Source organism: Cyprinodon variegatus, unplaced genomic scaffold (assembly GCF_000732505.1).
Source record: "Cyprinodon variegatus isolate N-32 unplaced genomic scaffold, C_variegatus-1.0 Scaffold1127, whole genome shotgun sequence".
Classification (NCBI taxonomy): domain Eukaryota; kingdom Metazoa; phylum Chordata; class Actinopteri; order Cyprinodontiformes; family Cyprinodontidae; genus Cyprinodon; species Cyprinodon variegatus.
In genome coordinates, this window is record NW_015151580.1 from 212994 (window position 1) to 224668 (window position 11675).

An 11675-nucleotide genomic window follows, 5' to 3' on the forward strand; every position below is an offset into this window, starting at 1 on the left:
TAATTTCTGTAGTTGCATTTCAGTTTTTTGTATAAAAGTTGTGTAACAGGAACATTAGGCAAGAGGAGACCCTGAACAGCTTCATGTGGTGAAGATTTGGTTTATTGGCAGTATTTTAATGTGTCTTTCCTGTTGGTTATTAAATGTTGAACTCTAGATGATAAAGCCAAGCCTCCAAAGGTGAGCTTGTACTCAGTGGCGCCTGAACTCCAGCAGGAGGGGAAGCAGCCCCTACTGTGTGTCGCCTCGGGCATGTTCCCCACTGATGTCCAGTTTTCCTGGAAAAGGAAGAAGGCTGGTTCTCAGGAGGAGCCTCTCCCTGATGAAGAACAACTGGAAATCAAAGAGTCGGATCGTATCGCCTCCCTCAGGCTGGTTGATAGGGATCCTGACTCCCCCTATAATTACACCTGCAATGTAAAGCATGAACTAAAAACTGAGGACCTGGAACCAATAGGTAATGAATATTCAAAGCCTTTGATTCTATTTGGTTAAACTGTATGTTTACTGAGCAAAATACTGATAACTTTTTGTTTATGCCACAGTGATTACACAAGCGCTTCCAGCTCACACTGCTAGTTCCAGCAACTGGTACAGAGAGAGGCTGTTCTGCCTGCTGTACTCAGTGCTGATAGCCAAGAGCCTGGTTTATTTCTGTGGAATCTCCCTGTTCAGCATCTACTGAAACAGGAAAGCTTCACTCCATCAATGACTCAGCATCTGTCCTTCTGCAGCAAAAGCCTTTTTTTCCCCAACATGAATGTAAAGCTTAAATATTTTTAGTTTTAACTGCAAACATAATCATAAATATAATAATCTTGGCAAGCTTCATTGCATTAGCAGCTTTTACATTTGATAAATGTATGTAATACATTGAGAGATTTGGTACATTTTAAGTGAATTAAATGCTCTATTTGAAATACTGCATATTTCTGTTTTCTTTTTTCACAGGATGTCTTAAAATTGTTACGTTTCTTCTACAAACATTTTACAATTTATCTTTGTGTTTAGATTTTATTTCAAGTTTTTTTTGTCTTTTTTTTTCTTCTGTAAAATTAGTTTTAGCTGAAAGTCTGTTTAGCAAGATTAGAGTTTGATTTTTGCAGAAGAAAAAGAGGTGAATCTCATTTAATAAAACACTGATTATCTCTTTAATCAGAACATTCTATTTAAATTTAAGTAAAATTTATAATATATATTTGGTAAAATGAACAAGTAATTAATGAAGACAAGGCAAAAAAGTCCCTTTATTTCCTGTTCTATATAACCCAGACATTAAGATAATTTTATTTCATAGTTTATAGATTATAAGAATATTTTGGTACAGGCTGAAATTGTTGCACAGACACAAATTCAGTATATATATAAACTGTTAAGGAATTACAGAATTTGGCAATAGCAGTAATTGTAGACCAGTTAGAATTATTTCGCTTTGTAAATCTATAATATTGCCTGGTGTTTTTTTTAAGTTAAATGATTTTTTTTTCTATTTAACCAGGGAAATATTTACTTTAGAAAAAAAAAAAATTTCCAACTTATCATTTATTTGTAATCAGAATAAGATACATCAAAAACGTTAAAAAAAATATATATTTTCTGCTGTGTAACGTCAAAGGGACATTATGTAACCTAAATGCTAAATTAAATATTTCATTACAAGAATCTTACCAAGAAAACTTGTGGCTAAGAAGGCTAAGCCTGAACTACAGTTTTTACAACATTTTGGTCAGTTAGTGAGGCATCAGCTTTAATCGGACTCATACAATTAGTTTAATAAATGGCCTGCGTGCAAAGGAATTAATCCATTTGTTCAACAACAGAACCAAATCTGGCCACAGATCAGCAGGTCCCCTCACCCCTTCCTGCAGCTGTGTGGGTTCGTGCTCTGCAGCCCCCATGCCGTTAGCTGTGGCTTTTCACTTTAAAAACACAATGACAGTTACAAGCATTGGCTTAGCTGAGACAGTCATTCCAGGAAGCACCTGTGTTCTTCATTTAACAGAAAAAAGAGCTCAGACCATGAGCATATAGCTGATCAATGAGCTTTGATTGAATTAAATACAAAAACAATGAAGTCTCTGATCTCCATACAATCGTGAAAACTTTGTGAAAAACAGAATCAAAGTTAATAAATTATTTTAGCAGAAAATAAGAGCAATGACAATGTGAAATTATTGAACTATACTAAACTATACTAATATATTCTGCAAATCATTAAATGCTTTTCTGCATTTATTGCAACACTATTTCAATAAATGTGAGAACTGTTCAGCTTCATGAAGAAACAAAGCAGCCGACTGCTTCTGTTCTTTCTGATCAGAGCAACACAGACCACACTGAGGCAAAACACACAAACCACTGACACAAACATGTCAGAGTAGTTTGTTCTTCTGAAGACATGAGCTAGAACAGACGTCCATATTGGTTCGCCTCATTAGTTCAGTTCCTGATGGTTGAAGTCTGGATGTCAAAGTTGGGCTTTTTTTTAGTTCACTTCAAACTGGTTCTGTCTCTGTGGAACAGATCTTCACTGCTTCCCAAGACAGTTTTCAAATTATTCAGATGTACTGTATTGCTGCCAGCCGCTGCTTCGTCTATTTAAGTCCCACAGGGCTCAGTCCTTGGCCCTATACTATTTCCACCCAGTGTCTTTTCATTGTTCCACTGATGATCTATTTGAAGATCTTTTCAGAACTAAACATTTAACAACAAAAGCGTTAAGGTCCTTTGCATCACTGTCCTGCTATCATTAAGAGCCAGATAGCTTCTTATTTACTGGAACTAATTTCATATCATATTGAAGTCTTTTATTACAGCTCATTGATTGATACAGAATCGTAGTCACACACACACAGTCAACAAAAAGCTCTCAGACAGAACATTCCACCTGGACAGCCTCACACAGAGAAAAACTTCAGTAACAAAAGTTTTATTGATATAAGTGAAATAGGTTCTTTGGCCTTTCGGGCCTGACAGCCTTTGATGCTGTGAATTGGGATCAGTTTGGATAAATAACCATTGAAAAGGTTTATTCTTCTGTCTAATCTTCCCCTAGGGTCCCAGATGGTCCAGGTGAGCCTGATCAGAGTCTTCCAGATTAAATTTTTGGCTTAAAAATTTCGGATTTGTAGCTGAACTCTTTTTCCGTCCTGTTCATTGTGATCGCCCATTCAATGTTCTATTAATTACTTTGAAGTTCTGCATACTGTCTCCGCTCTACACATCAGCTCTCTAAACTGCTCACTATCCTCATTTACTCCTCAAAAAAAAGAGAATCAGATGTCCTTCTGTATATCCCGTGATGTACTTTAATATACAAATATCAAATAGAAAATAAGAATGATGAAACCATAAAACACATACATTTGTCAGTGCTAAAATATTTGGCTGTAAATTGAACAGACTTTGCCTGAGACTTTCAGAATGGATATGTCCACTTTTGATTTCTTGACCAATCTTCACCATAAACTCAGGTTGGGAGAGCCGACATTCCTTCCCTCTCCTAAACGCTGGTGTCCCGCAGGTATAGGTGTCTGTCCCCTGTGTTTGGAAAAATCTATCTACTATCACATCCCTTCTAACATTAATTATCAGTGCTGATTTGTATTCACTTACTTTAAAAAGTATTCACTAAAAACATCTCACACCTGCAAGGCTACACTGGAAAAACCATCTAGCAATAAGTAAAAATGTCTTAAATTAAGTATATTTACCCTTAATCTGAATAGGGAAATGAGATGGTTTACCAATGGAATGAGTGTTTTTACTCTTAGAATAAGGAAATTAGATAACATGCACCTGAAATATGACAATGCAATTGTGTTTTCCTAATTAAAATGTAAATTGGCTTGTTCCATTCGTAAAATGTATTATGTCCTCAATTCAAGAACAAATTCACTTATTTCAAGAAAAAATTACTTACCGTATCTAGATTTAATTTTTTTCCAGTGTACACATTTTCTGTATCAGAGGGGTTGTTTTAATACAATTAGAGACTGGAACAGAGGCTAGACTCCTTCGGATTCAAGGTTTTTGCAACATTTTTCTGTTTTCTTCAACTGCCTGTAACTTGTTTTGATTAACTGTATGTGGAGACCTTCATAGCTCTATGCAGGCTTTAAGTTAGTTAGAAAAAACTTGTCTAGACCAAAACAGACAGGAATATTGGCAAGAATCTGATCTTTGCTCCTTTGCAAGGATTAATAAATACTGGTAGGATGAAAACGCCAATCTCAATTTCTTGTTATTAGACTTAGACCTTTTTTTCCCCGACAGCATCCCCTCTCTGGCAAGGATCAACGTCTGCAGACCTTACCAACACCACTGTGAAATGCCACATGATACTCCCAGTGCACGGTTTTAAGCCTGCCCCTTTGCACCATATCAATAGTTTTTAGCTGCTGTATGGAGGGTCAAAACAACCTCCAGGGTGCATCATCCCAATTCTTTACTTGTGGAGGAGTGATCTCCATGAAATGAAAAAGGGAAAAAAGAAATTTTTCAGTATTAACGAAATTTATTCAAATAAAGCATAACACTTTTTTTTTAACAGCACACAACAGAGAATCAAATTTATCTCAGGTCTGTACCACAACTCAATGTTATCCAAAAGAACGGCCCGTTTGTTTCCCACCTATTTATCCAAAAGCCTGTCAAGATATAGCCTGCATGTAAGCAGCTTATCTATGGTTGACCAGATGCTGACTTATTCGCCAAGTCAGCATCTGGCTCTCCTCAATGTATAAAGCTCCAGCTCCTGGTTAATTAGCATTTTCCACTGACAACAGCTGCCTTACCTCTTCCATTTTCACACATGAACCATCAAAGAATGTGGACTCACCAATAAGATAAACTGATTGACTAGCGGCTAAATATTTAAAGTAATAAAAGTTAAATTGAAAACAATATAGTTCAGTGAGAGCATTTTATTTAGCATTTTAAGGTAGTGTTACATAAGCATGAGAAAATGAAGACCTATTTGACCAAAAAATAAAACTTTAAACAAAGATATTAATGAAGTAAATACTCTAAAATCTGGATTATATTTTTTCTTTTTTTATATCCCGCAGCCTTTTATAAACTCACTGAAAGGCCTTTTAAGTCAAGTCAGATTTGACTTTTAGGGCCTTCATCAACATGGTGTCTCCTAGGTACAATCCTAAATAGGAGAAATGAGCAAACATTAAGCAAGCCCAAAAATGAAAATAAAAATAAAGTAAGAGAAGGATAGAGAAGGACAATTCTCTGTAACATAGATATTACAGTGATGTACACAATAGCTACTATAAGTCATAAAACACACAATACAATAAAACATGTATTTTTTTAGTATTATTTGAGTTTTTCTACTAGGTTTAACAATTTATCTATACAATACTGTATTTTAACTTGGAGTTTTATCATTTTGAAAAAACACTTCATATTGTAGAGCTAATATTGTGATTTTATTCGGTGTATCCTGAAGTCCGTTTCACAAATCAGGTTTAATAAAAACTCAGTTTGTTAACTTTGAAATCAAGGAAAGTCTCAGTTTTCAGTTTCACAAAGAGAGTTAACTAAACCTCTGTGTCTGTTACCATAGTAACATTCTCTGAAATATTTATAGGTAGTGTTCATAGCTGTCCTTTCACATTCAAAAATGTATCTTTAAGAGCACAAACTTTTCACCTTACAATCCATCACATAATTCCACAACCTTATCCGTCCTCACATTTGCAGCATTGCAAAGACTTCTTTAATAGATATTTAACTAAACCTGATATCAGTGACAGCATATTGATGTGTGGGATAACAGCGTTATAGAAACCGATTGCACAGTCAAGCAGCCACTTAGTATTTACTGTGTAATGCAACACAAAATCAAGATGAGGAGGAACCCATGAGATGATGCAGGGATCCTACCTGTTTAAACAATATTTGTATACTTTATCTTCACCTGCTGACAGGTGAACTCCTCTTCCCGTGAGATTTCACCTAAATAAAAGTACATTGATACACTACCATTCAAGCAGAAAAGTAGTTTCCCCCATGAATGTTATCGTGGTTATATCAGTCTATGGCAGGCTGTTTTGATATTCATCAGTAGGACTGAATATGTATTTCAGATATCAGAAATAAATTCCTATCTATTCAAAATGAACATTTCAGACAATTAAAATAACAGCCTTCAAATCTTAACTAAACATTCCAGATTTCTAAAAATGAATTTCAGATCTCCATATTCTTATCGTCACTCAACTAAAGCAGGTATCTTTTACAACTTTTCTCAATCTCCTTTGCAGATGTAGCGCCGTTTCTCTTGCTTTTAAAATTTTTTTTTTATTCTGCATTTACATCTCTAACTCCAGTTCTTATGTCGTGGTAATTTGCCAAATTGGGGCTCCATTGATAATGGCGTTTCATAGTTGTTACTCATGCGGTGACTCTGAGTGAACCTTCTCAGAGGTAATTCAACTAACAAAGCAGCTGTTTTGAAATTGTAAACTCAGAGATTCCAACCTTAGTCTACATCAAGTAAGAGTTAATGATCTGAAAGCAATGGGAACTGATTTGTTCCCATTGTTGTTGCAATTGTTCTGATACCACTACATTTGGTCATATATTCTACAATTCTATAATCCTACAATACCTGCCTGACAGAGCATTTCAGCCTAAATCAAATAAGAAAACCTTTGGGGTCTAATAACTATGCTTAAGAATGATCAAACTAATATATAGATATTTCTTCCAATATTCTTTGCAAAACAAAAACTATAATTAAAATTTTAAAGTTCTTTAACTGTATATCTCTGTAAAGGTCCAATGGTCAAATTCGACATAAAAAGGTCTTTAACCTGTATGAATTTTCAGGTGAGCACTTAAATAGCAATTCCGAGAAAATGTTTTTCCGCATGTCTGACAAAGAAAAGGTTGCTCACCTGTGTGGGTTCTGATATGAACATTTAAATGACTCTTTTGAGAGAAACTTTTTCCACATGTCTCACAAGGAAAAGGTTTCTCACCTGTGTGGGTTCGGCTGTGAACATTTAAACTGCTAAGATCTGAAAAACTTTTTCCACATGTCTTACATGGAAACGGTTTTTCACCTGTGTGGGTTCTGATGTGAACATTTAAATGACTATTCCGAGAGAAACTTTTTCCACACGTCTTGCAAGGAAAAGGTTTCTCACCTGTGTGGGTCCTGGTGTGATTATTCAAACTACCAACATCAGTGAAACTTTTTCTGCAGGTCTTACATGAATAAGGTTTCTCACCAGAGTGAGTTCTTATGTGAACATTTAAAATACTCATCTGAGAAAAACGTTTTCCACATGTCTTACATAGATATGGTCTCTCACCTGTGTGGGTTCTCATGTGAACATTTAAAGAACTGTCATCAAAGAAACTTTTACTGCATGTCTTACATGGGAAAGATTTCTCACCTGTGTGGGTTCTCCTATGCGCTTGTAAACTACTAATATGAGAGAAACTTTTTCCACATGTCTCACATGGAAAAGGTTTCTCACCTGTGTGGGTTCTGATATGAATATTTAAAGTACTGATGTTATAGAAACCTTTGCCACATGTCTGACATGAATATGGTCTCTCTTCTGTGTGAGTTCTATAATGCTGTTTGATTGTATACTTATTCTTATAGAATTTCCCACAAATGTCGCATTTGAAAGGCCTCTTCTTTATATCAGTTTGAGACTGACTCTCTGACATTGAGCTATTTCCTCCCTGATCTTCAGTCTCAGCTAGAGGAGAGATATAAAAGGACAGCTGCTCAGTTCTCGATTCTCTTTCAGCAATTTCCTGAACACCAAAAGTTTGAATCAACCTGTTGGACTTCTGCACAAACTGTCCTTCCTTACAGCTTTGTAAATCATTTGCGTTCTGTCTAGGTGGTACATTTTCTCGTAGTGCCTGTTCATTTCTAGGCAGTGGGGAATCTGGTTCCTGTTTTATTACAATAAGTTCTGATTCTATTTCCTCCTCTTCTTTATGCCATGGAGGTCCTGGTTCTCCCTGTTCCTCCATCATTAGCATATCCATTTCCTTTCGTTCCTCTTTAGCCCATGTGTACTCAGGGTCCTCATTTTCCTCTTTGATTAGTAGAAGCTCTGGGTCTTCTTCTTCCTCTTTAATCCATGAAGGTCCTGGTTCATCTTGTATTTCCACCAGTAGATAATCTAGTTCATTCTGTTCCTCTTCATCCCATGTAGACTCTGGTTCCTCAATTTCTTCTTTAACCCATGGAGGCTCTTGTTCCCCAAGTTCTTTAATAGGAGAAGATGAATTGTCTGGTTCAGTCTGATCCTCTTCTGTCCATTCAGGTACTTCTTTCTCATGGTTATGACGTCTGGATGGCCAAAGCTTTATCCGAAGCGGAGACATGTTGCTTTTGGGGTTCTACAGGGGAAAAGGGGAGATCATTAACAAGTACAATACTCAATACCCATTGTGTTAAAGTGAATACATTCTTTTTGAGATTGTTGCAAATAGAAAACAGAAAAATAAGAAGTCATAGTCACGCAAATATTTACAACCATACCCAACATTTTGCTTTCAGCCCTGCAGGAGTTGCATAGTCTCTTAATCTTGACACCTTCAATGCATCAAATAAACATCAAATGTGTGAATTTAGGACATGCCTTTTCTCAGTTCACTAGAACGCGAGTACGGACTTGTGTCCTCGCCAAGTATGTTCGTGAGAAGAACACAGGAAAGTCTGGACTCGGGGAGAACGGGAGCACGCAACATTAATATGGGTCAATTAGAATAGAAGCATACTCGTAACGTCACCACATGCCCAGCTCATGTAGAGCTGCATTTCACCGCCTGTTATTAATAGTCTCTAGATAATAGGCGCAGCAGAAGCAGCGAGTTTACATGCAAAGTCAATGGTTGGCGCACGTCAAGGCGCAGCAAAATGTCCCGGAGCACGTTTTGAGCAGCAGGCGCAGCGCGTCTGAGCAGCTGAAGCAGCGAGTTTAAGCATCTGACACATGTGATGCGCCGCAAACGCGCTGCTGCTCGAGATGGAAAAATTTTACTTTTGCTGCTTGACGCGCCGCATCAAATAATCAGAGAAGCTGATCTGGGAGCTGGCGGGGAGACGGACACATCGCTGATGACACAGAGCGCTGTGATCGCTCCTCTGAAACACTTTATTGACGCCTAAATTAACTTAAATTAATTTAACTTTTATTATCCTGGTGCCTGCAGTTTGGATTATTTAGATGAAAAACACCTACCAGCCGCCGCGGTGAACCGGGAGGAGGCGACCTGGCCAGAGGCTGCTGTTAAATGGGATCCTACTGACAGCGCACCGCTGGTATGTGGGAGTCTGAGCAGCTCCAGCAGAAATAATATTGGAAGGTGGGCCTGTAATCTGGATGAACTGACTGCACCGATTAAGTTTTCAGGTGGATTTTCTCACTTAAAACATATTAAAACTAATTTATTCTCACTGATCACAGCAAATATAGCTGCAAGGAGAATAAAGGACAGAGTAGCTCCGCCCAACGCGCGTCACACACACTTTTGCACCGAGCAGCGAGAGCAGCAAAGCTGCTTCAGCTGCACGTCAGAACTAACTGGTACAAGCAGCAAAAATGAAGCAGCAGACGCGATTTTGCTACTCCTGCTGCGTCCGGTGTGAACGCAGCATAAGCGTGGAAAAAAAAGTAGCAGCTTTTAGTCCAGAAAATACTGTATGTTTTCTAATCTTACTTTTTTTCCCATAACTCTAATGTCAATGTTGTAATGATGTTGTTTATTCAATTAAATTAAAAAACACTATTAATCCCAAATGGAAAATAAATAAATAATATTATTTACCTGAATCTCAAAAAATTTACTGTTTTGTTGTGTAAAATTTTTTTCCGGCTAACAGCTTTAAAAAGACAGCACTCCTCAAATACAGTGATCATGAGGTTATGTCTCAGCAATGGGCCAACCCACTCAAATAGGCGTCTACACATTCAAGTCTATGGTCAAATTGAGTTTGGTTTTGCTGGAGGTTTCTTCCTATTAAAAGCTGTTGCTGTATGCATGCTTTGTGTGAGGGATTGTTGCAGGCTCAACAAAACAGTGCAGCAATCTAGTGTCAGATTTGAGCCACATGACAGAAGAGCTAGGCAGAGGCAGCGGGTGGCTGCGTCTAGGTTTGGATGCTAACCGGGGAGATTGTATGGCAGTCATTAGTTGTTGTTTTTCTTTATGTGGACCGGTTGAGCATTTATTTCAATCTTATAACACATACAATTTTTTTGAAAACATTAACAGCCATAACAAACTAAGATTTTTTTCAAGTAATTTCATCTGTAATATTTTTTCGTTTTTTTTAAGTAAATAGATTTTTTTTCCTATTTAACCAGGTAACAATTAAATGTATCATAATGTTAAAGATAAATAATTTAGAAAAAATATATTTTGAACTCATATTTTATCTGTAATCAGAATTAGATGCAGCAAAAAATGTAAAATATCGTTTCTGCTCTGCAACATACTAGAATTCCTTTCATTTCTGGAGTGAAAAGTGCCATTTCCAAATATGGTATGGGTCTCTTCCATTAAGTCGGCCTTCTCTTACTGCATGCTGCAGCGAGCTGTTCTTATGCTATGTTCAGCAGCTGGTTTTACATGCACAGTCAATGGTTGACACACATCAAAAGGTCCTGCACCACGTTTCGAGCAGCAGGAGCAACGCAACTGAGCAGCCAAAGCAGTGCCTCATGAGCTTCTAAAAATCTGATGCGCGTGACACACTTCACAATCAGCAGATGCTGAGACAGACAAAGCACTGCTGGCATACATCGATATGACCACTAGGGCTGGGTACCGAACTTCGGTTCTTCTATGGTACCGACCGAAATGCTTCGGTTCTACAGGGTATCGAAACATGCCTCGTCTTTCGGTACCAAGTTTCGGTGATTGGCTGTAACACTTAACTTGATTGCGTCATCCAGGAAAAATACACAGGTGGTCACGCCTACGCCAGGGTTCGTGTGTATCTGTTGTGAACTGGTTGCGAGCGTCATGGAACCCCTTTAAAATGCCCCCCAGGTCAAAAGTGTGGCTTCACTTTATTAAGACTGATGCCAATAGTGCGCAATGCAATACATCGTGCACGGAAACAATTTAAGAGCAGAAAGTTGCTCGGTGTTTGAATGCAAGAAGAGCGGACCGCAGCCGATGCAACCATCCTCCTCTCAGCAGCCCGTGGGCAGAGCAAAGCCAGAGCGGAGTGAATCATGCTGCTTTCAAACTGGACGCAGCAGGAGCAGCAAAATCACGTCTGCTGCTTCATTTTTTGCTGCTTGTGCCAGCTTCTGACGCGCGGCTGAAGAAGCTTTGCTGCTCAGGCTGCGCGGTCGAAAAGTGGCTCTGACGCGCGTTGAGCGGAGCTACTCTATCCTTTATTTGCCTTCCAGCTATATTTGCTGTGATCAGTGGGAATAAAGTAGTTTTATTATGTTTTTAAGTGGGAAAATCCACCTGAAAAGTTAATCAGTGCAGTCAGTTCATCCTGCCTTCCAATTATTTCTGTGGGAGCCGCTCAGACCCCCACATACCAGCGGTGCGCTGTCAGTAGGATCCCATTCAACGGGCCTGTTTGTTAGACATGTTAATTTTTCTAAAGGAAAACTGCTAAGTATAAAGGTCCTCACAATGTAACAGTGAATATTAGA

The 11675-nt window shown here is 38.0% G+C and overlaps 1 protein-coding gene across 1 annotated transcript in view; it reads right to left on the bottom strand.

Moving 5' to 3' along the window:
- Nucleotides 1–3997: 3997 nt before the first annotated feature.
- The window catches only part of LOC107101646 (zinc finger protein OZF-like), a 10167-nt gene continuing 2489 nt past the window's right edge, over nucleotides 3998–11675 (bottom strand). Inside the window, exon 2 of the mRNA XM_015400636.1 lies at nucleotides 3998–8391. Coding sequence (XP_015256122.1) covers nucleotides 6829–8376 — 1548 coding nt within the window. The 5' untranslated portion in view covers nucleotides 8377–8391 and the 3' untranslated portion in view covers nucleotides 3998–6828. The remainder of the gene's footprint in view (nucleotides 8392–11675) is intronic.